The following is a 25208-nucleotide window of genomic DNA, read 5'->3' as shown; positions in this document are numbered from 1 at the left end:
TTCAGCCTATTATAGAGGGTTTTAATTTTGAATAAGCAAAATATGCCTTAAATGTGAAAAGGGAGGTTTGTTTCTACCCATAAAGCTATCTGAAGGAATACAGCTTTGAAATATTCACATCTGCAAGGCATTTTGTTCAAGAAACCAAGGTAACTAAACAAATCATGATTATAAGAAAATTCTATAGACATAAGGGAGTAGCTATAAGCAGTAGGAAGAGCAGTAGCACCTGGGATAAGCAGTTCAGATTTTCTTTGCATAGACAAGGCTTCCTTATATTGAACAAATCATACTTATGCTTGGGCCTGTGGGCTCCCAAGTGGTTACGGGTGTTCCAAGAGATGGGTGGCACAAGATGAAACAGTAAGTTAAGGAGGAAAAAACAGAGCCTTTTTTTTTCAATCTAAAAGCTTTGTACTGTTTAATACATGGATTGACAGTCAATTGCATAGAAGGCAGTTACAGAATAGTGGTCAAATTAAACTCCCAAGCTAGTCTACCTGCATTTGTGTTCTGACCCTTCTATTTAAACACCACTGACCTTGGACAAATTACTAACCTTTCTGTGCCTCCATTTCATCACCTATAAAATTGACAATGTAATGAGTTGAACTCATAAACTTGTTATGAGGACTATATGGGTTAATATCCATAAAACAGTTAGAACAGTGCCTGGTGCAAAGTAATCACTATGTAAATATTTATCCCATTAAGTGGAATAAAGATTATAAATAGTCATTTTTGGCAAATCCATTATGTATTTGCTATCAATTGTTATTTACATATTATCCTAAGATCCTCAGACATATTTGGAAGAGACAAACATAAAAACACAGAGATCAAGACCATCCTGACCAACATGGTGAAACCCCGTCTCTACTAAAAATACAAAAATTAGCCGGGCATGGCGGTGCATGCCTGTACTCCCAGCTACTTGGGAGGCTGAGGCAGGAGAATTGCTAGAACCCGGGAGGTGGCGGCTGCAGTGAGCCCAGATCGCACCACGGCACTACATCCTAGGCGACAGAGCGAGACTCCATCTCAAAAACAAAAAACAAAAACAAACAAACAAAAAACTATTATTCTAGTTTCAAAAGGAACTAATAAATTCAGTGTGAGTCAGTGGCTTACACAAGTTATGGTGAGTCCCTAAATGGTACCATTTGGCAAAAAAGACACTCTTTACTGGTCAGAGATAGAAAATAAAAGGAGAACCCAGTTCAGTCATAAATTTTATACTAAAAACACAGGAAGTCACTGAGGTTCCTGTCTCAAGCATAAATTTCATTTCTCAGACCAACAGAGTCAGAGATGGTCTGCCACACCAAGAGCCAGGGTCTCCAGGCATGTTTAGCTCCCCCAGTTACTGCCCCCAGCCCTACTGTTCTAATGTGTCTCACAGTTGGCTGCATGGGGCAGCCCCACAGGGAGCCCCTGACTACCCTCCACCTGGACACACAGAGAACCACTCCCGTTCTGCCCTTTTCCAGCGTCTTCCTGCTGCTGCTGCTGTGGGAAAAACTCCAGCCTTTAGACATGGAATGGAAGCATCTGTGGAAAGCCCAGCAGCTGCGAAAACCACCAAGATGGACCTCCTGCCCCCATGTGACCTTAATTAAATGGCCCCAATTTATTGACTTCCTTTGATTCATTTCTGCTAAGTTCAGTCAGTTTTTTTTTCCCCATGAATATTTTCTTTTGAAAAGGCAAGAATATTGGGCCAGGCACAGTGGCTCATGCCTGTAATCCCAGCACTTTGGGAGGCCGAGGCAGGTGGATCACCTGAGGACAGGAGTTCAAGACCAGCCTGGCCAACATGGCAAAACCCCGTCTCTACTAAAAATACAAAATTTAGCCAGGCGTGGTGGGGCGCATCTGTAATCCCAGCTACTCAGGAGGCTGAGGCAGGAGAATCACTTGAACCTGGGAGGTGGAGTTTGCAGTGAGCCAAGATTGTGCCACTGCACTCCAGCCTGGGCAACAGAGCAAGACTGTCCCAGAAAAAAAAAAAAAAAAAGAATATCTTAGATGAGTAAATTCTTTCAACCTAATTGTTTTTCTCCTAATACCTAGTTGAGACTAGCCAAATCTGAGTTCAGTTTTCACTTAATAAGCATGTATTGAGCACCTCTGAATGTGCCAGGCATACTAAGTGGGCCAAATAAAGACGATAAAAAGCTTCATAGCAGCACGAGTCAGGTTTTGCCACCAAATGAGCTTCCCCCATCTGCTGTGCAGAGGGGATTTATAGGGGGAGAAAGATATTAAACAAGCAATGGCAGAAGTGATAAATGCCATCAAAGAGGAACGAAAAGATGCTGCCCCAGCTTCCAGGAGAGGAACTGAACCTGAGGTCATGGAAGAGTAACCCAAGTGGAGACTTGGAGGATGGGTTAATGTTAACCAGGAGAAGGAGAGAGGAGGGTGTCCTGGGCCCCAGTGCAGAGATGGTGACTGCGGGGATGTGGGGGCAGCCTGACCATGGAAGGTTTTATGGATTTGCATCCTCATGCCTAGTGAAATGACAGGTTTTAAGAAGGAGAATAGCCTCAGCTGACCTGAATTTTAAACAATCCCTTTGGCTGCAGTGAGAGAAAGAAGTGGACAGATGGAAACCAATTAGGAATCTGTTCTGAGTCTAGGCAAGGGGTAATGGAGATTTAACCCAAGTGGTGTCACTGGAACTGGGGAGAAGTGGAGAGATTGAGACACTCAGGAGACAAAGCCATAGGACTCAGTAATGTAGCATTTATAGGAGGTAAAGAAGAGGAAGACTTCTGGCTTCTGGTTTGAACAGTAAGATGGTTGGTGAAGTCCTACACTGAGAAGCAGTGTTAGGGGGTACAAGGATGAGTCTTAGTCCAGAAATTCTGCTTCTGAGGTGCCAGGGAGACATCTGAGGGATGCAGCACCTGGAGGCAGGGAACGAGCAGGGAAGAGACGTCCATCTGGAGCCATCAGCATCAAGGCTAATCACCTGGCAAGTGTGTGAAGAGTAAATGAGAAGACAACCAGCACTTAACGGAGATAGGCAGTGGAACTGGTGGGCCAAGGAGACTGTGAAGAAGCAAGCAGGGAGGTGGGAGGTGAGCAGGGCGAGTGTGGTGTCACAGAATCAAGGTCAATGAAGACACTGGGTGAAGTGTGCCTAGATTTGGAGTCCTGTACCTCATTTGTTGTGTAGAACAGGAGCAAGACCTGGCCTGGGTGACATGCTGAGCAGCATGCAGGCCCTGCCAAGGGTGAACGCATGATCCACCCACGGTGGCATCAGGCCACCATGATGTAACCTTGTCACTCAGCCTTAGCAACTTGGGTGCAGTGGGTGGCTGGCAGATGGCTGGATACAGGCAGAGCTGGGGTGTGTCCTGGCAGGCGTATCAAAAGGACGAGGCTAAGGAGTTTAGGATATTGGCAGGAGGGTGGTTAAAGGGATGAGCCATGGAATCTAAGCTGGATAGAAAAGGAAGTGCAAGGAGGGAAGTGGCCAGTGGCAGAGGAGAAAGCCAAAGGAAAGGGACTTAAGGAGAGGAAGTGGGTAAATTTGTAGCAAGGAACACTGGGGGTTTACAAAGTCAGGCTTGTGTAGTCAGGGGACACTGGGCTTACCAGGGATAAAGATAAAAAGCCGGCTGGGCGCGGTGGCTCATGCCTGTAATCCCAGCACTTTGGGAGGCCGAGGCATGTGGATCACAAGGTCAGGAGATCAAGACCATCCTGGCTAACACAGTGAAACCCCGTCTCTACTAAAAATACAAAAATTAGCCGGGCATGGTGGTGGGCGCCTGTAGTCCCAGCTACTCAGGAGGCTGAGGCAGGAGAATCGCGTGAACCCAGGAGGCGGAGATTGCAGTGAGCCGAGATCGCGCCACTGCACTCCATCCAGCCTGGGCGACAGAGCGAGACTCTGTCTCAAAACAAAACAAAACAAAACAAAGATAAAAAACGAACGAGACCATTTCTGCCAAATTAAACTACTTAATAAGACCAGACTTTCCCCCAAGAAAAGGGAAAGAAATGCAAAGAGCAGCATAGGGAATTAATGGAATTGTCATAACCCTGTTTCTTCATGATTAGGTGGGGCATTACACAAAGAATACAGAATCCCAATACATTTTTAGAAATCTTGCTTTGATTTCTCACTAAAAAGGCCGCATTTCTATAATGAATGACTTAAGAGAGAAGAGACATGCTCAGCTAGAGGAGGACAGAAGTTGCTAATTTGGGATTTGGCTTTGAATTCCAATAATCTCTGCCATGAACTTACCATATGATTTAATAATGGGATTTAAAAAATCTAATATAATGTTTATTCAGCACTTCCTAAATGCCAGGCACTATCCTGAGAGTGTTACATGTTGATTTCGTTCAATCTCCACGACTCTGAAGTATGTACTTGTATTGCCCCTATTTTACTGATGGGGAAATGAGATGTAAAGAGCTTAAGTAGGTTTACCAGTACTCTTAATTTTTCAGCTAAGGGTGATAATGCCAATTGGTACATTATAAGGCATGAACCATAAAAATGATGGTACAATTCACCTAAGGTTCACCTAAATTCTAAATAATTTTGATTACATGAAGGATTTGATTTAAAATGTTAAAAAAAATCTCAATACAAACCTATATTTCTCTGAATTAGCATGCACTCCTTCTCCTTTGCAGAAAAATGGCTTCTGCTTGAAATGCCAAAGTCAAAGCAGTACTTATTCTTCCCCATGTCAAACAAAGTACAGTTAAAAATTGTCCTCCTCTCTCCCAGGGGCAGGCTGTTTTCGGCCAAGTGAATGGTCCTCTTCCCAGGGTATCTGGGGGCCTCCTTGAAGACAGTGACCACTCCTTGGACGAAGGTGCATGGTGGAGGCAGCACCGTCACCTCTACCCCGGACTCACATGTGAGTTCTGGCACCATCACCAGTTTGTATCCAAATTTCTGGGCCAGGTCAATGGGTCCTGTGGAGGTAATGACTGAGTCTCGCCCAAGCAGCTTCAGCACCACGGTGACATAGGCTTCTGGCCCCAAGGGTGCACAGCCAAACTCAACCCACTGACCTTGAGCAAGTTCTGTCCTTTTGCTGGTTCTTATTTCCAGCGGCTGTCTTGAATTTCTTCTTGCCTCAGGAAGACTGTTGGTGAAGATGACATCCACTACGATGTTGGGCTTGTCCACAGGAAACGGGCACAGTGGTTGACTGGTAAATAGGCCCACTTGGAAGGTGCCTTCTGCTGCCTTGGCACTCCTATTCAAGTCAACGTGAAAGACAGGCCATTCCACCTTCAGAAAGGCACTTTTCTCCCACCAGGGGAATGGAGTGCTGTTGTCTGTTGCTTCTGGAGTCATTGTGAACCAGTAGTCACCAGCCTCCTTGAAATAGAAGCACTCAAACTTGAGTGTTCCCTGGGACTGGTTGGTCAGGAGGTACTTGGTAGTTACAGTCTGATTGGTGTTAGCCTCCAACAGCAGGACAGATACATTCCTCAGTGTCCCGTTAGCACCAACAAAATACTGGAAATCCACATACACTGTGTCGTTGCTTAGTGCTACATGGCCTGGCTCTCTCAAGAGAAGATATTCAGCTTCTCCAAGAACTGAAATGAAGTGGTCAGAATTGGTTTTTAAAAGGTGCATTTGAGAAGAACTATTAGTGACATTGATGAAAACAGAATTTTTAAATATTTTTTTGAGACAGGGTCTCATGCTGTCACCGAGACTAGAGTGCCGTGGCGCAATCACTGCTCACTGTACCCCTAACCTCTTGGGCTCAAGCGATCTCCCACCTCGCCCTCACGAATAGCTGGGACTACAGGCACATGCCACCACACCCAGCTAATTTTCTTTTTGTAGAGACTGGTTTCAAACTCTTGGGCTCAAGCAATCCTTCCACCTCAGACTCTCAAACTGCTAAGATTATAGACATGAGCCACTGCACCCAGCAGAAAACAGCATTTTAGACAAGAGAAGTTAGAACTGAGCCAGGGATGATGTAAAATGATACTGAGCACAGATCCTGGAAGCTGGCCATTGTGCTCTTTCCATGGAAGTGGTTCTGTTCCTTCTTCATCTTTCATAGTTAGGTTTAAAATAATTAGTGGTAAATACTCTGAATTCACAACATTCAACAATGTGATATATCTGCAATGAAAATCTATACAACCAGAATAATAATTTTTAGGATTAAAAACCCAGTATCTCATACTGTTAATCAAAGATTCTGGTGTTTAGATATTTGGGGAAAATGGATATACAGTGAAGAGAAAGCTTGATTTAAATGACACAATACAAATTGTTCTGGATTATTTTAAATGTAAGACCCTAAATTTATTTCAAAGTTATTATTTTCTGATATTCAAGACAAGCACTGGGGAATTTCTACCAGTAAAGGAATCAGTGTCCTCAGTTTGTATGAGGCAGACATATTTAGATGGATAAGAAATGTTGACACTTTATGCTGCATGGATAACCAAAGGGATAGGGTGAACATTTCTGAAATAACTAGGCTTGTCCTTGGCAATTTAATGACATTACAGCAACTTTTATTTGCCTAAATAGGACAGATGACTACTACTTCTCAAGTATCATTCTGTTAGGATCAATCATATCTTTTAAAAAGAGACCCAGCAGAGCAGCCTAAGTGAAAAGTGCAAAGAATAGACACACAAGAATCCTTGTTTCTATTTTGAATCCTATCCAAATATGTATCAAAGGAGGCAGAATTTGGCAATACAACAGTCAGCTGGCCCGTGGCTAGGGTAAGAAACAGTTCTAGATGTAAGGGACTGAAGTTCCCTTTAGGTTTGAAAAACAACTTGTGGAAGTATGAATTTATTATTCTTATTACAGATGCCTCATGAATATATATGTCCAAAGGGGCCCATGTGTTTTTTTGTTTGGGGTTGCAGTCTTTAAAATACCCTTATATATATGCAATCAATGATTATTAGAATCAGCACATGAATACCTTGGCACACAGAGGAGTTTTTAATTAGCACAGCATTTCACCTAGTTCTCATTTGAGATGAGGTGAAATAAAAGACATAAAACTTGGATGACTTGAATGCTTGATTATCACTTGTTTGAAAACCATAATAGGATAAAGTTCTTTTTTTCTCCAATTAAGCAAAAACAAGTTGAGGGATATTCCCTTTTGTTTGGAGATGACTCAAAGTTGAGGAAGGTGGCTGATTCTGGTGCAGCTTGTGTACTGGATCAGACCCAACCTGGTACCTTTCTTGAACTACTGTGTAAAGAGACCCCAGCACTTACCACAGCCCAAGCAAGTGCTTAAGACTGAGAACAAAGTCATACTAATTTGGATCTGAAGGGGGCAGGATGGTTCTGTGGTCCATTTAAGAATAAGAGGCATACACCACTTAGTTAACTAATGAAAGTCTATTGCAGGCTGGTCCAATGGTGGCAGGTTATCAGAACTTATTAACATTAGTGTCACCAAAGTTGGTATATGACCCCCAACTACTAAATTTGACTGGCTTAAAAAAAAAAAAAAGCAGTCTATTGTGTATGACAGGGATTGTCAGTGAAGCAGATCAGATTCTGATTTGATGGGAGCCAGTCAATGAAAAAGACACACATGCCCCGTTGGAAATGGAAAACAAAGATGCAATTGATGGGTTCCAGCAGCAGCAGATAGGAGGTATGTACTAGAGGGAGAATTTGCTACTTTAGAACTCCTGTTAGAAAACTACAATTTGGGCCAGGCGCAGTGGCTCACACCTGTAATCTCAGCACTTTGGGAGGCCGAGATGGGTGGATCACCTGAGGTCAGGAGTTCAAGACTGGCCTGGCCAACATGGTGAAACCCTGACTCTACTAAAAATACAAAAATTAGCTGGGCATGGTGGTGGGCGCCTGTAATCTCAGCTACTCAGGAGGCTGAGGCAGGAGAATTGCTGGAACCCGGGAAGTGGAGGGTGCAGTAAGCCGAGATTGCACCATTGCACTCCAACCACGGGCCGACAACAGTGAGACTCCATCTCAAACAAACAAACAAACAAACAAAAAACTACAATTTGGTTCTACCACATCCTGACTACTGTAATATACAGGTAATGCTATATTTTGATCAGTATTAAGTAGAGATAAAGCAGGGTAAAACAGATCTACGACAATACCTACTTTTTTTATTTTATCAGTGGCTTGTGCACTCAACTTCTATGCTCTTTTTTTATGCTCATTCAACTTTCATTTTCATATTCCAGTAAGAAATTTTACTATTAACAACAAACACCCTTGTATAATTTGTTTAAATGGAGAATTGTGATGCTTTATTTATCATTATGAAACCAAGAACACATACTTTTTTGTAGAAGCCTGTTACATGTAGAGTAATCTGTGTTTTTTGTTTGTTTTTGTTTTTTTGTTTGTTTTTTTGTTTGTTTGTTTTTGAGACGGACTTTTGCTCTTGTTGCCCAGGCTGGAGTGCAGTGGCACGATCTCGGCTCACCACAACCTCCGCCTCCCGGGTTCAAGTGATTCTCCTGCCTCAGCCTCCCAAGTAGCTGAGATTACAGGTGCGTGCCAGCACACCCAGCTAATTTTTGTATTTTTAGTAGAAACGGGGTTTCACCATGTTGGCCAGGATGGTCTCAATCTCTTGACCTCGTGACCTGCCCGCCTCGGCTTCCCAAAGTGCTGGGATTACAGGCGTGAGCCACTGCATCCAGCCAGAGTAATCAGTTTTTAAGAAGGGATAAGTTACTTTTTTTTTTTTGAGACAGAGTCTCGCTCTGTCACCCAGGCTAGAGTGCAGTGGTGCGATCTCGGCTCACTGCAAGCTCTGCCTCCCGGGTTCACGCCATTCCCTGCCTTAGCCTTCCAGGTAGCTGGGACTACAGGCACCTGCCACCACATCCGGCTAATTTTTTTGTATTTTTAGTAGAGATGGGGTTTCACTATGTTATCCAGGATGGTCTTGATCTCCTGACCTGGTGATCCGCCCACCTCGGCCTCCCAAAGTGCTGGGATTACAGGCATGAGCCACTACGCCCGGCCAAATTACTTTAAAATAAATGAATCCCACATTGGCTTTCCTTAAATCCGGTGTCTTCTTGTATAAATAAACTTCTTAAAAAAGAAAAGACTGAGAAAGGAGGTCTACTGAATGAAATGAACAGCACAGGCTCTGGGCCATTTAACCAGCTATGCCATTCACATTACACAAGCCAGTGTCCTCTATATCTTGGATCACAATTTCTTTACCAAATTCAAAAACAACTTCCACTGCCATGCAATCAACTGCTTAGATGTCTATGAAATATTTGGAAATCATCAAAAGTAGTGAAGATTATATCATATTGTTGACTCTATTGTTCAGTAGTTGTATAAAGCTCTCTGAGAAATGAACTCAATTTTTAGTTGAAACGAATGACGAGAACAGACTTTAAGCACCTACTATTTGCTCATTCAGGGTGTTTTGCATTCTTGATATTATCATAACAACCCTGTAAAGTCAATATTATTGCTGAGATTGAAAGAGATTAAGAAACTTTTCTAAGAGCACGCAACTTTCAAGGATTGAAATTCAGATTGGGTCCAAATGTATGTTAGCACCAAAACTCTGTCAAGTGAAATCTTATGTAGAACCCTAATATACACAACATCATTGCATGTGTGTATGAAGTGATTTATCACACTGAATTACTGGGAAATCAAAGAGAACTCAAGGTAACATGCTTGCCTCCAATTTGTTAAAATTTGAGAGAGTTGGTTTTTTTATTTTTTTAAGAGTTAAAAATATAAAGTGAAATACGAATCAATCATGCAGAATCACTGAAGCATAAGAGAACCCAGGGTTGCAAGGGTCACAGTTGAGAAAGCACTGCATTATATACCCTACCCTGCCTCCTTCATGAAGAGTCATCAACATCAATGCATTTATAAATGTCATATTTATGTCTTATTGCTACCAATAGCGTTAAGTATACTCACAATACTCACCATAGTCACAGAGTACCACCAACAATAGATTTGAAAAGTCTTTCAACATTGGTTTCATTCTGATTGACAAAATCCCAGGTCTTTAGTCTCCTCATGTCCTTTCTCACGTCCAGATTGTGATTTTTTTCCCCAAAAACACCTGAAATTAGAACCTCAAAAAATGATGGCTCCATTCAATGTGATTGACAAAACAGTAATCATTAAATGACAAAACCATTCTAAAACTCAAACTTTCTAAGTGATATTGAAAGGAAACTAGAGAGGACACTAATTTTCCCTGGGGCAATGACTTATAATTATACAAGCCCTTTTCATTCCATTATAACTCACAGGTCAAGAATACGCAGGTATGCCCAACACCCACTAAGATTATCTTTGCACAACACCAAAGTCTCTTCTCTTTACAGCACATCCTGACGTGGAGAGTTTATTGTTATTTGCTTAATTTTATCAAAGTTAATAGCCAATTTGGATACATTTTCACATTATTTATCTGCTTGGCATTTCACACTGATCAATTTACTAAATTTCTGCTAAACTTTAATTTAGCATTGTGCTTTGTATACCCAAATGCTCCCTGCCTGGCGTCCACAAACGGGCTAACATTTCCTTGCACAATTGGTGTGTTACCAGGATTGCTTCATTTATCAATTCCTAGGAGCTACATCCAAGTGATCAAAGCTTTTTTAAAAAAAAAGATACCCCAGAATACTACAATTAAATGTGAACTCCATGTGGCCCTGACTTCCCTTGTTTAGGGCAGCCTAAGGAGAAAACAGACAAATAACAATCATCTTCATCAGTCCTGCAATACTTGTTGCTGCTGGTATGCATCACGAGATCGGTGGTTCACACAGCAATCTTCCCAGTCTACCTAAGAGGGCAGGGAAGACCTTGCTGGCCTGTGGTTCAGTTATTTGTTGGAAGAAGCACTTATTTTATTTTATTTATTTATTTAGAGATGGAGTCTCACTCTGTCGCCTAGGCTGGAGTGCAGTGGCGAGATCTCGGCTCACTGCAAGCTCTGCTTCCCGGGTTCACGCCATTCTCCTGCCTCACCCTCCCGAGTAGCTGGGACTACAGGCGCCCACCACCATGCCCAGCTAATTTTTGGTATTTTTAGTAGAAATGGGGTTTCATCGTGTTAGGCAGGATCTCGATCTCCTGACCTCGTGATCTGCCCATCTCAGCCTCCCAAAGTGCTGGGATTACAGGCGTAAGCCACCACACCCGGCTGGAAAAGGCACTTATTTTTATATAGACTATTCAACTATAGAATAAGATACTGGGCATTTAAGATAGTTCTTTCATACTAGAGTCTAGCAAACTATGTATTAATATTAAATATAACCAAATATATACTTTCTTAATGTTTATGGTCCCCCCCATTATTCACATTTTATTTATTTTTTTTTTTTTTAGACAGAGTCTTGCTCTGTCACCCAGCCTGGAGTGCAGTGGCATGATCTTGGCTCACTGCAACCTCCACCTCCCAGGTTCAAGTGATTGTCCCACCTCAGGCTTCTGAGTAGTGGGGATTATAGGTGTGCACCACCACGCTTGGCTAATTTTTGTATTTTTAGTAGAAACGGTGTTTCACCACGTTGGCCAGGCTGGTCTCAGATGTCTGGCCTCGTGATCTGCCCACCATGGCCTCCCAAAGTGCTGGGATTACAGGCGTCAGCCACCACACCCAGCCCACAGTTAATCATTTTAATAAGCAAGTATATTATATTCCAAATACATGTTACATCTCTTCAAATAAGAGCACAAATTAGTGGAATTAAGAAGACTGATTGAAATAAGCCCGAATTCAATGGAAGGGAAACTGGTGTGTCTTATTAGCTTTCTTTCAGCAAGAGCTGCTGAACAAAGGAAATACTGTACTTCCTGAAAGGGAAACAGAGATTTGAAGTGTAACTATGCAGATGATTAGGGCTCCTTCCTCTTCCCCGCCACCCCCACCTCAAAAAAAAAGAAAAGAAAGGAAAGAAGAAGAAAATTGTTTCGGGTGGAATTAGCCACAGACTTGACCCAATTCTTTCCTCGAACATGGACCGGGAAACCTGGCCAAAGTCAGCCAGTAAGATCCTTGCAGAACGCATCACATCACTTGGGCAAGTGTGAGCACTTAAGACAATTACAATGCTTCTTTTAAGTCACTGAGACCTGGTAACCAAATTAAGAAGAAGCAAGCTCTCAAAAGTTGAACTGGCTTCTCTCAGATTTGTTTGCTTCCACCACAATAACATTTTTATTTTTGAAGCCCCAAATCATTACTGATTTTGTGATTATAACACATTTTCTTTCTTATGTAAATGATCGGTAAAACATAGAATGGTGAGACAATCTATATTTAGAGCTGAATGGAAAAAGACTTATAAAACAGACCAGCCTACTTGTCAATCATAATATGGAATATGATCATAACATTAGTCATAATATGTCTCTTTAATTTCTTTCTACCTTGCTTATTTTCTTTCAACATGTTGTTCCCAATACCTCGACTGACTTCTTACAATGTTTGCATTGAGAATTGTTCTAAGAAATTAAGAACTTAGATATATTTTATACACATTTGAAAATACTTCTACATAGCATTCTTGTATGTAAACTTTATAGACAAATTCTAAATGCATCAGCTGAGAAGGTGGGGAAAAGTTGTGAATATTCTCAACGGCTAACAGCATCACCCAACCTGAGACCCCATGTGTTTGCTGAAACCAGCTAGGACAAACGCTTCTAAATCTCCCTTCATAGCTGCAGAAAAAGTAAATGAATTACACTAATGTCCATGGGACCAATGATTCGTGAAAGAATAAAATGGAAAACGAAGCAGTTATTTTGTCCCTTCCTACCAACATGCACATGCTTGTGTGTATATATACGAATAGTATTTATCGGGAGGAAATCTGTAGCTCTAAAGCAGCTCGTGTAAACAGGCTTCATTTATCTGTTCATTCGAGTTTGCTCTGCTCTGGTTCCACAGGTTGGGTGCAGCGTTCCTGGGGCGCCCTGGCTCGCCCCATCTACTCAGCTTCCCAAATGCCCTCAAGCCCAGTTCACGCCTGGAAGTCTACCCCTCGCGTCGTCAGCTTAAAGCCCTCCTTAATGAGGACCGTCTTTAATTTAATTTAATCCTTGTATTTCATACTTTTTGTATATCAGAAAGGATTTCTTTTTGGAAAGAAACAGTAGCTCAAGACGCGATTTTTCAAGGTTCTGTGGCCAGTCTCAGTCACTCGGCAACATCTGAGCCAGGGCAGAGCCAGGTTCACTTAAATTCGGGACTCCGAGGTGTGGAGACCAATACCCCTTAAAAGCGTCCCCTGGGGCCGAGGCGGGTGTGGGGAGGGGCCGCCACCGTCCACCTGCGCCTTCAGGCTGCGGTGAGGTGGCAGAGTCCGGAGGCATTTCCCGACCCCAGAGGAGCCTCCAAGAGTCTCGCGGCACGGGCGCGAACACCGGGATGCGGAGGGCGCTTCTTACCTTTCGAGACTGACGGGCAGCGACCCCAGGCCGTCCGGGCGCGTGGCGAGGCGAACGGGAAGCCTCAGGGGCGGCGAGGTAGAGCGCCGAGCATCCCGCGTCCCAGACTGCACGCCCTGACCCCGCGGCGTTCGGCTCCCACAGCCCCGCCCGGGCCCGCCCCCGACGGCGTGGGGAGGGCGGGCACCGGGAGGGCGGGGGGCACCCGGGACCGGGCGTGGTCGGCTCCCGCCCCTTCTGGGCAGCGCATCCTTTCCTGCCCGTCCCCCTCTCGCCAGCTGCTGGACAGGAAACAGGCAGGAAACGCGCGGCCAGCCAAGGTCCTGCGGGAGGGGGTGCGGTCCCGGCAGACGCAGGTCCCCTCAACACACACCCGCGTCCACAGCACACAGCCGGACCAGGGGTTTAACGAAGGACGAGCGAGCAATCTCCTGACACTTCACATTCAATCACTTCTACTCTAGTGTCATTTTCTTCAGGGAGACCACAAAAATAAGTCCTTGAAGTGGCACAGCATGTGGGCTGTAAACTTGCTTTCCCAAATGTCACTGAAGAGTTTCAAAAGAACATAGTTCAGGTAAAGTGCATCTCCATTTTCTTTCCCTGGGGTCAGAATTGGTTATTAAAAATAACTAAACATTTTTAAAACTCTACTCTGCAAGTGTTAAAGTTCTTTTTATAGTTATGTGAATTAGTTCAGCCACTGTGGAAAGCAGTTTGGAGATTTCTCAACTAAAAACAGAAAGATCATTCGACCCAGCAATCCCATTACTGGGTGTATGCCCAAAGGAAAATAAATCATTCTGCCAAAAAGACACCTGCACTATGTTTATCACAGTACTATTTACAATAGCAAAGACATGGAATCAACCTAGGTGCCCATCAACAGTAGACTGGGTAAAGAAAATGTGATACATACACACCACGAAATACTAAACAGCCATAAAAAAAGAACAAAATCACGTCCTTTGTAGCAACATGGATGCAGTTGGAGGACATTATCCTAAGTGAATTAACATAGGAACAGAAAACCAAACACCGAATGTTCTCACTTATAAGTGGGAGCTTAAACAACGGGTACTCATGGACATAAAGATGGCAACAACAGACACTGGAGACTCCAAGTCAAGGGAGGGAGAGAAAGGGGCAAGGGCTGAAAAACATCCTATTGGGTACTGTGTCCGGAATTGGTGGGTTCTTGGTCTTTCTGACTTCAAGAATAAAGCTGTGGACCCTCGCGGTGAGTGTTACAGTTCTTAAAGGCGGCCTGTCCGGAGTTTGTTCCTTCTGATGTTCGGATGTGTTCAGAGTTTCTTCCTTCTGGTGGGTTCGTGGTCTCGCCGGTTCAGGAGTGAAGCTGCGGACCTTCGCCATGAGTGTTACAGCTTTTAAGGTGGCGGGTCTGGAGTTGTTCGTTCCTCCCGGTGTGTCCGTAGTCTCGCTGGCTTCAGAAGTGAAGCTGCAGACCCTCGCAGTGAGTGTTACAGCTCATAAAGGCAGTGTGGACCCAAAGAGTGAGCAGCAGCAAGATTTATTGCAAAGAGCCAAAGAACAGAGCTACCACACCATGCAAGGGAACCCCAGCGGGTTGCCACTGCTGGCGCCTGCAGCCTGCTTTTATTCTCTTATCTGGCCCCACCCACATCCTGCTGATTGGTTCATTTTACAGAGAGCGGAGTGGTCTGTTTTGACAGGGCGCTGATTGGTGTATTTACAATCCCTGAGCTAGACACAAAGGTTCTCCACGTCCCCACTACATTAGCTAGATACAGAGTGTCCCCACCAGAGTAGCTAGATACAGTGTCCATTGGTGCATTCACAAACCCTGAGCTAGACACAGGGTGCTAATTGGTGTGTTTACAAACCTTGAGCCAGATATAGTGCCGACTGGTGTATTTACAATCCCTTAGCTAGCCATAAAGGTTCTCCAAGTCCCCACCAGTGAGAAGCCTAGCTGGCTTCACCCAGTGGATCCCGCACCAGGGCTGCAGGTGGAGCTGCCTGCCAGTCCCGCGCCCTGTGCCCGCACTCCTCAGCCCTTGGGTGGTCGATGGGACTGGGCGCTGTGGAGCAGGGGGTGGTGCTCGTCCGGGAGGCTCGGGCCTCACAGGAGCCCATGGAGGGTGGGGGAGGCTCAGGCATGGCGGGCTGCAGGTCCCGAGCCCTGCCCTGCTCCGGGAGGCAGCTAAGGCCCTGCGAGAAATCGAGCGCAGCGCCGGTGGGCCGGCACTGCTGGGGGACCCAGCACACCCTCTGCAGCTGCTGGCCCAGGTGCTAAGCCCCTCATTGCCCTGGGCCGCTCCGAGTGCGGGGCCCGCCGAGCCCACACCCACCCGGAACTCGTGCTGGCCCGCAAGCACCGCGCGCAGCCCCGGTTCCCGCCGGCGCCTCTCCCTCCACACCTCCCCGCAAGCTGAGGGAGCCGGCTCTGGCCTCGGCCAGCCCAGGAAGGGGCTCCCACAGTGCAGCAGCGGGCTGAAGAGCTCCTCAAGTGCCGCCAAAGTGGGAGCCCAGGCAGAGGAGGTGCCGAGAGTGAGCGAGGGCTGTGAGGGCTGCCAGCACGCTGTCATCTCTCAGTACTATGTTCATTATCTAGGTGACAGGATCAATAGAAGCCCAAACCTCAGCAACATGCAATTACCCTTGTAACAAACCTGCATATGCACCCCCAAATCTAAAACTAAAATTTAAAAAAGAGTTTTAAGTTTTTGGGAAAATATGAGAGGATAGATTCCACCTTAACAGCTGTGCTTGTTAAATTGAGTAACTATGCAGTATGGTTTACCACTTGCTTTTCTTTTATGCAGAATATACCATTTGACAGCAAAACTAATATCTGGTATGCAGAATATAACATTTGACAGCAAAACTAATATCTGGTGATGGAAATCAAAGCACAGTGGTGGCCTTTGGAGAGCGATGACAGGAAAGAGGCACCAGGAAACTTTTAGGGGGCGACAGATATGTTCTACTGTTTGGAGTGTGAGTTACATGGATTTACTAAGCATTTGTTAAAACTTGTCTGACTGAAGATCTGTGCATTGCAGTTTGTAAACTGTACCTCATTTAAAAAATATTTTAAAATATGTGATTTGCAGGTCTTTGACTCTATCACTTCATTTTTAAAAAGGTAGCACAAGTATTTACTTGTATGTTACCAGAGGTATAAAATTTTCTAAGAACTTATATTGTCAGCCAGGTGCAGTGGCTCATGGCTGTAATCGCAACAATTTGGGAAACCAAGGCAGGAGGTTTGCGTGAGCCCAGTACTTTTAGACCAGCCTGGGCAAAACAGCAAGACTCCATCGCCACAATAAATAAGAAGTTATTTGGGAGGCCAAGGCGGGTGGATCGCTTGAGCTCAAGAGTTCAAGACCAGCCTGGGCATCATGGCAAAACCCCGTCTCTACCAAAAATAGAATGTACTAGCCAGCTGTGATGGCACGTGCCTGTGGTCCCAGCTACTTGGGAGGCTGAGGCAGGAGGATCACTTGAACCCAGGTGGAGGCTTCAGTGAGCCAAGATGATGCCACTGCACAGGCTGGGTGAGACCCCATCTCAAAAAATAAAATAAATAAAAAATTAGCCAGGTGTGGTGGCATGTACCTGTTGTCCCAGCTACTCTGGAGGCTGAGGTGGGAGAATTACTTGAGCCCGAGAGGTTGGGGCTACAGAGAACAGTGATCACGCCACCGCACTCCAGCCTACGTGACAGAGTGAGACCAACCAATCTTGTCAAATAGTTACTTCTAGCAATACTAATTAAATCCATCCAAAGTTTCAAAGAAGACTTTAAGGTGATCATCCAATTTCACTGCCAGTAGAATTATCTAGTCTAATTTCCATTCACCAATTTACGCTAGGATTCTTTTTCAAATACATACCACCCAGTCCCTGACATTTCAGTTTTAAAAGCAAAAGCTCAGTGGAAAGAGCAGGCATTGGAGTTATAAAAGTACAAAAATTATCTGGTGTGGTGGTGTGCACCTGTAGTTCCAGCCATCAGGAGGCTGAGGTGGGAGGACTGCTTGAGCCCAGAAGGCAGAGGTTGCAGTGAGCCAAGATTGTGCCACTGCGCTCCAGCCTGGGCAATAGAACCAGACCCTGTCTGGAAAAAAAAAAAAAAAGTTATATGGGGGTATAAGGAACCCAGAACAGGATAAAACAATCTTGAAAATGAAGAGCGTATTTGGAGGACTCACACTTTCCAATTTCAGAACTTATTACAGGCTGGTTCATGTCTGTAATCCCAGCACTTTGGGAAGCCAAGGCAGACGGATCACTTGAGGTCAGGAGTTTGAGACCAGACTGACCAACAGCGAAACCCCATCTCTACTAAAAAAAAAAAAAAAAAAAAAAAAAAAAAATTAGCTGGGGATGGTGGCACACACCTGTAGTCCCAGCTACTCAGGAGGCTGAGGCAGGAGAATTGCTTGAACCCGGGAGGTGGAGGTTGCAGTGAGCCGAGAATGTGCCACTGCACTCCAGCCTGGGTGACAGAGTGAGAGTCGGTCTCAAAAAAAAAAAAATAACTTACTACAAAGCAGTAGTAATCAAGACAGTGTGATATTAGCAAAAAGATAGATAAATAGCTAGAATTGCAAGTTCAGAAACTCATATCTATGGTCAATTGAGTTTTTAAAAATTACTTTTTAAAACAAAAAAACCCATATGCAAGCATATGGTCAACTGTTTTTTGACAAGTGTGCCAAGACCATTTAATGGTCAACTAATGGTGCTGGCATAACCAAATAGCCACATGCAAAAGAATGAAGTTGGACCTCCTCCTTACACTGCATGCAAGTAAAAAGATACACTTTTAGATAAGCCTAGATTAAATTCCAGCCCTGACACTGCAAATCTGGGTAGATTTCTTAATCCCTCCTTCCCTTCACTGTAGAAAGCATATAATAGTTATTGTGAAATATTATAGTGATTAAGTGAAACATATCGGAGGCAGCTTTCTCTGCATTAATCTTTCAGGCACATACTTTTTCCCCAAAAAGCTACTCTTCAAGGGAGGAAATCCAGGTACAAGTGGCTCTATCAATACGCTTGGTCATTTTTTAAATAACAGCTTTATTGAACTGATTGGTCAATTTTGTCTCCATTAGAATTCTTGCCAAACTGTACTGCTGTCTTTATTGGACAGTTAAGATATAGTTTAACGTTTTCAGGCCGGGCGCGGTGGCTCACGCCTGTAATCCCAGCACTTTGGGAGGCTGAGGCGGGCGGATCACGAGGTCAGGAGATTGAGACCATCCTGGCTAACATGGTGAAACACCGTCTCTACTTAAAAAAAAAAAAAAAAAAAAAGATATAGTTTAACGTTTTCTAAAAGAAGGCAATATAAAAATGAAAGGAAAAAATGCTTTCAAACAAACAGTGGTATGGTCAGTATTGAACTATAACTGTTCTGGCTCTCAAAATACCTTCAGTTTTCTTTCTGGGTCAGCGACTGATCTAGTAATCTTGTGCAAATTGTATAAAATTTATACATTATCTCAATAACTCCATTTATACAAATGGAGAGAGCTTTTATTTCTCTGGGTAATGCTCTGAGATGAAAGCTATAACTGACTCATGATTTCGTATCAGGACACAAGGAAGAAGACGAATGGCCCAATTTCCACACTGTAATAACAAGAACTTACATGTGTATAACAACTACTCTGGAGTGCTTTCCACATCATGGACATGGCACATGCCATATTTGAGTAAGACAGATTAGATCTCACTCAGACAGGCTAAGCCTTGACAAGTCTGGTTGAGAAACCTCTTGGGAAGAGGGTAAAAGACAGAGTTGGTTTGCTAGGCAACTCGTGTATGACTCATTACTATAATTCAAAAATCACTCAATTCAGTTAATACTTTACTAGGAATCTACCATGTAGTCACTGACCTAGGTCAGTGAGAATTCAAAAGAAATGTTACACGACAGTCTTTGAACTTAAACCCAGTTTCTCTATTTTCTTATGGTATCAAGACAACATTTAAGAGAACAAGACAAAATATAGTTAAGCATATGGAAAAGACAGTAACTCTTGTAGAGTTTAGAAATAATAGAGCTGTGTATTGGAAACATTTCTGATGCAGGCAGGATTGAGCAAAGTATAATTTAGATTGGTGGGGGTGGGCGTGGGAGAGGGGAGGTGAGTGGGAAGAAGTAAAGAAAGGTTTGGACAGACAAGGGAAATATCCAGGAGCAGGAAGGGGCACACCTCTGCTGTTCCCTTTTCCCAACACCTTCCACTTGCTGACAATCTCTTGGTCTTTGTGAGCCTAGTTCTTCCTTTCCCTTCCAAAGCCCTCCACCAGGACTAAGGGCTCCTTTTTCTGTCTTCCCCAGCATGGTACATATGACCCTTCCATGGCACTTACTTCATTCCATCTTCAGTGAAAGTTGCTTACATGTCTGTTTCCCCAACTAGGTTTCCCTTTTCTTAAGGACACAGCTGTATCTTATTCATCTTTGTATCCCCTCCCACTACCAGTGCCCAACAAAACTGCTCACACAAAATTGCTATGTGTTCAAAAAAATGTTTTTTTCACTGAATTGAATGGGAGCTAAAGTAGGATAAAGTGGAGCCAAATTATAAATAGGAATATAGGTAGGAGTTCATTCATTCAGTAAATATTTATTGAATGCTTATTGTGTCCAGGCCCTGTTCTCAGCTCTTAGAATACATCCATGAACAAACCAGATAAAAACTTCTGCCCTTGCGCAGCTTATACTCTAGATCGTAAGGGACGGGATTAGCAATACATTTACATAAATTCAACCATACCTACTGGAAAAAGACACATGCATGGAAATTATTAATGCTATAAGAATCTCTTGATATGCAGTTTGTATTTTTGTACTTAATATAAGCATAATATATTCATACCTACATATCACTCCACAGGGATTTAAACTTTAAGACTACAAAGAGAAATATATTGGTAATTTAGGAGATTTTCAAGGACCATTCTGAGCACGCTTAATTTTGTCCTTAGGCACGGTCTTTAAAACCTAACCACCTTACAAGTTGTGACTCCACTGTACCAAAATGAAGACTCTGAGACTTTTGGGCAAAAGAACCATTTTAAGTATTTGAGTATGAGAAAGATGACAGGATGAATCCACATTCTCTCAGATTAATCTGGTAACAAGGAACAAGAAAGAGTACATTCATCTGAACATACATGGTCAGGCAACAGTGGAATTCACATCAAGAATTTTTTAAAAAAAGAAACCAGTTCATGACATGTCCCATTCTTTTAAGACAACTAAAACAGTAAGAGCTCAATGTCATAAGTATTTATAAGCAACTCTTAATTATAAAATCCAAAGGAAAAATTCTTAACATAACTGGCTTTAGTATGAGTAAAGGTTTCTCATTTGCATATACGTTTCAGAGTATTTAAAAAGAATGCCAAGAAAAATCATTTTTAAATTTTGCAATAATTTTACTCTATATACATTGATACCAATCATTTAACCCTGAAAACACAGTCTTCACTAACACAATGTAAAAAATTTTTTTGACAGTAAATGACCAGAAATATTGCATTACCATAAAGCTACAAAGAGGCTCATGCTCCTAAGAGCAAAGTTAGGAAAACAAAAAAATAATAATTATACCAGTGATAAGCACCAAGACAGAACTTTTTTGCACTTAGGGCCTGATTGGTTGTATTTAAACATAACTTCTACATTAGAGGGCCAAAATAACACCTTATAATAATGGCCTGAAAAAAAAAGATAAAAATACACAAATACATACAAAGGTCTCGAAACAGTGAAGAATGCCCACTTTAAAAATAAAATCAATCATACTCATTTTTAAATTAATGTGACATTTGCAAAATATATTTATATATCACTTTTCTTCCTTCTTAAGTCATTTTATACAATTCAGATTGCTCCATTTTTTTTCATCAGTTGTCACACTAAAGTAAACAAATATGTTAAATTATGTAGGTTTGCAGTAATGAATCCAAACCATTAGCGCTAGATTGAGTAGCTCCAGCAATCTTCCTTGCAACTCACTCCAGCTGGTGAAACAGATTATTTATCTTTATAATTTTAAAAGCCTTAGCCAGGTGAGAGAGAGAGAGTGTGTGTGTGTGTGTGTACAAGTTTGCCAGAGCACTGTGAGACAGTAAGTACCAACCAGAAAGAGGTGAGACATACAAACAAGCTTACACAATGGTCCAACTAACCCCTAAAAGACTTGGGCAGTCAGACACTGAGTTACCCTCAAAATAAACCTGAGGCTGAGCAATGGGGGAACCAGAGGATCTGTCACCACAATGAAGAGTCAGTGACAGGTTTGGAAAACAAAAACTAAAGTGGGATGTCTCAGGCACAGCATTCCTGTGACACTGGAGGATACGAAGCAGGAATAGCCACTTTTCAGGCAGAGATAAGGGATTGGGATCCCCTGGGTCTGCAGCTGAGGGTCCCTGGCACTTCCCAAAGGGCACTGCAGCAGCCTCTGGCAGTGGCCCTCCACCTTACCCACTGACAATGTCTTAGGGATCCCAGAGTGTGAACCTGGGCATCCCTCTTCCTGGTCCCAAGGGTGCTCCCAATACAATACTTTCCCTCCCGCAGGCTTGGCCAAAACCATCACCACCCTTTCACTTCCAACTCAGTTTCAGAAAGGGTGTCTCCTGTCCTGTGGGGTCCCTGAGTTTGAGATAATGCGAACATACTAGAGGCTGTAGCAATAACATGTGAAGTCAGGCAGTCACTTTAAAACCTAAGCAATCTACATGCAGTATTAGCCAGTTGTTGTTATCTCAGTAACACTTCTTACCGAAGTAGTTTTTCCACACAACTTATAACATAAAGGACAAAGAAAAAATATTGCTGGAATATGATAGACTTTTTAAAGTTCAGTGTTGAAACTCCTTATGGAAAAGAAAAGGAGACATTACTTTTCCACTTTCTATTTCCTGTCTGTGGCTTTGAGGTAAAAGAACACTGAGGTTCCTGTGAAGTTCCCTCTGCCATTCCACCAGCACAACAATCCCAGGGAATTCCTGAGCCGTCTACCTCCTAAATTTGTAATCATAACTCTGGGCATGTCTATACAGCTCTCTAGTTCAGTTTCAAAATCCACAGCATTTGGAAACAAAATGACACAGTTGCATTCTTTAAATGCCAGTCATGAAATCATCACTTAAAAAAACAAAGAGAAACTAGATAGAATATATATAAATATATGTGTCAAATAAAATTATTTCATTTTTAAAGGTATTTTATTTGGTATGTTGAAGACATGTCTATGACTGCTTCTAAAAGCCCTGGGGAGGAGCCTCATATAGCATGCTGCAGTATATTTTGTCCCAACATTGTCATGTGCAATCAGTGAATTTCAGTTACACCAAAATAATAATCTAACCTGTCTGAACATGCAACTGCTCTTTTTATTCTCTGCAAAACTAAATTCCCTTCTTTATAAAATGATTAGATTTGAGGATCATTTTATATTCCAAGTTAAACTCTGAGGGTTCTGCACTATAGCATGATTTTAAATTCATATTGGCATTCACTTTTCTGAATTTTCCTATGTGTATACTAAATAAATTTCCTGGACCATATTTAGTGAGAAATTAAAAGAGATTTACATTGCACTGTGAAGTTCTAATAAATTCTCAATTGATCGGGGTTTATCTCTTAGCTCAATGTCATACAACCTCTACATGACGCAAACATATGGACAAAAAGGATTTTAAATACAAAACCCTTAGCTCTGTGTCATAAATAAATTTGGGTAAAAACGCAGGCCTTCCACTGAGTCATCACGGCAAAGATGGCCCATCTTCTCTGCAAGCAGCAACCTAAAAAAAAAAAACGAAAAAACCCCCACACAATTATCTGTCCATGCAGACACACAAACATACATTGTAATGAAAGGTAAGAACCTTACTTACCTTTCTTTGGCTAGGAGGACAGACATTCCCACAAGCTTAGCAAACTCTTCCGATGTTAGGGATCCCTTTTCTGAAACCTAATAGAAACACACAGCAGAAAAAAAATGTAATTAATTTAGGACACTAATTTAAACACACTCTGGGTTCTAATGGTAGGCAGAATGTATACCAGTATATGCAAGAAATAATTTACTGAATGTCCTACTAAAATCCAAAGAACATTCACACTATAACTGAATCTTAACTAATGCTTAATCCTACAAAAGTTGAAGTACCCAGAAGAGACATAGTAGAGGCTCAAATATCAAGATCAAGCTCTCTATAATGTAACAGTCACTGTACTAAAGCCTAAAAAGAACTATTTGATATTCTGAAAAGGAATATGTAACAAATTCTGAGTACATATTAACGCTCCAGCGAAGGGACTTTACATATGGGTTTAGTTTAAAATATGTGGTAGAAATATCTGTAGTCTTGGGGTTTTCATCTAGTTGAAAATGAGAAGGATAATAAATATAAGTTATTCAAATTAGACAGGCTCACCATAGAAGCTATGAAGACAGTACTATTTCAGGCATCCTAATGAGTAATATTGGCAGTTTGGCCAGTAAAATCCATCTAAACTACAGTTGCTTTTTATATTTTTTGAAGCAATTATTTTCATAAAACTTGTGGCGTTTTATCAAGCTGCTTATGTAGGTGTTACTGGAAGAAAAAGTTTAATTGTGTTGTAACATCTGATAAAGTTAAAAACCTATTCTCAATACTGAGCTTTAATAGAAAAGAAAGCACCTCACTAATTCTAATTCTCCTTACATGTAAGATGTTAAGAGTGTCAAGAAGTTTCAAAAAGCTCTTAATGTATGACTTTGGTTAATATTGATTCATTGTTAGTGATAAACCGTTTTTATTTGGGTGTGTGAATGTTACTTTTTCAGTAAAGTTAAATTCAAAAGGAAATCCTGTTTTTTGAGTTGCTAAGCCTTCGGGTCTTCATAGCAAGCTCTAAAGACTGGAGAAAATCGGCTTCACATACTGTCTCCAGGGCCGAGGCCACCATTTCCTCTTCCTTGTGAGACTGAAGCTCAATTACCATGACGCCACTGTCAAACACACGGAGCCTGAAAACCACAGGTGCGAGAACAAAGCCAGGAATTATCTAGGATATTCAACTGCTGAAAAGGAGGACATCTTTTATACCTTCTTTTATGCCCAGATATGAGGGCAATATTAAACAAAACAACACTTAAAACATATCAAACCCAAGCAACAATGGCATAAACAGCTCATGAATACACAGATAATAAAATTATGAACTAAAATCTACATGCTAAATAAAATTACTGGCTTTTTTTTTTAGAAGGAATTTCGCTCTTGCTGCCCAGGCTGGAGTGCAAATGGCATGATCTTGGCTCACCGCAACCTCCGCCTCCCGGGTTCAAGCGATTCTCCTGCCTCAGCCTCCCCAGTAGCTGGGATTACAGGCATGTGCCACCACACCTGGCTAATTTTGTATTTTTAGGAGAGACGGGGTTTCTCCATGTTGGTCAGGTTGGTCTCGAACTCCCGACCTCAGGTGATCTGCCCGCCTCAGCCTCCCAAAGTGCTGGGATTACAGGTGTGAGCCACCACGCCCAGCCACCTGGCTACTTTTTTAAACCTAAGAATAAGGAAAAGAATATTCACAGCTGAACATCTCCAGAGACTAACACAAAATGTCTAAGGGAAGAGGGGCTAGTTATTCTGATCTCATGGGAAGAACCCACATTCTTATCTCATTCCCCCAAATCCACAAGAGTCTGACTCCTAGCCCTGTTAGGACATGCCCAGCCCTGAT

At 42.6% G+C, this 25208-nt stretch overlaps 2 protein-coding genes across 11 annotated transcripts in view; both read right to left on the bottom strand.

Annotated features, from left to right (window-relative positions):
- THSD1 (thrombospondin type 1 domain containing 1) overlaps positions 1-14148 on the bottom strand; it is a 29711-nt gene extending 15563 nt beyond the window's left edge. For 2 of the 4 annotated variants that reach the window (XM_055359919.2, XM_055359920.2), the window contains exons 1-3: positions 13445-14148; positions 9956-10107; positions 4624-5589 (exon numbers count right to left, since the gene is read on the bottom strand). In XM_055359919.2, coding sequence (XP_055215894.2) covers positions 4624-5589; positions 9956-10013 — 1024 coding nt within the window. In that variant the 5' untranslated portion in view covers positions 10014-10107; positions 13445-14148. The remainder of the gene's footprint in view (positions 1-4623; positions 5590-9955; positions 10108-13444) is intronic. The other 2 variants (XM_019039572.3, XM_019039574.3) reach the window with 1 other exon arrangement.
- Positions 14149-18503: 4355 nt separating this feature from the next.
- VPS36 (vacuolar protein sorting 36 homolog) overlaps positions 18504-25208 on the bottom strand; it is a 44543-nt gene continuing 37838 nt past the window's right edge. For 3 of the 7 annotated variants that reach the window (XM_055359926.2, XM_004054555.4, XM_055359927.2), the window contains exons 12-14: positions 24408-24492; positions 23372-23448; positions 20063-23278 (exon numbers count right to left, since the gene is read on the bottom strand). In XM_055359926.2, the coding sequence (XP_055215901.1) occupies positions 23185-23278; positions 23372-23448; positions 24408-24492 (256 nt within the window). In that variant the 3' untranslated portion in view covers positions 20063-23184. Of the gene's footprint in view, positions 18737-20062; positions 23279-23371; positions 23449-24407; positions 24493-25208 lie in introns of those variants that run through there. The other 4 variants (XM_055359923.2, XM_055359924.2, XM_063697627.1 and 1 more) reach the window with 4 other exon arrangements.

Source organism: Gorilla gorilla, chromosome 14, assembly GCF_029281585.2.
Source record: "Gorilla gorilla gorilla isolate KB3781 chromosome 14, NHGRI_mGorGor1-v2.1_pri, whole genome shotgun sequence".
NCBI lineage: Eukaryota > Metazoa > Chordata > Mammalia > Primates > Hominidae > Gorilla > Gorilla gorilla.
This window is presented reverse-complemented; position numbering and strand designations above follow the sequence as displayed.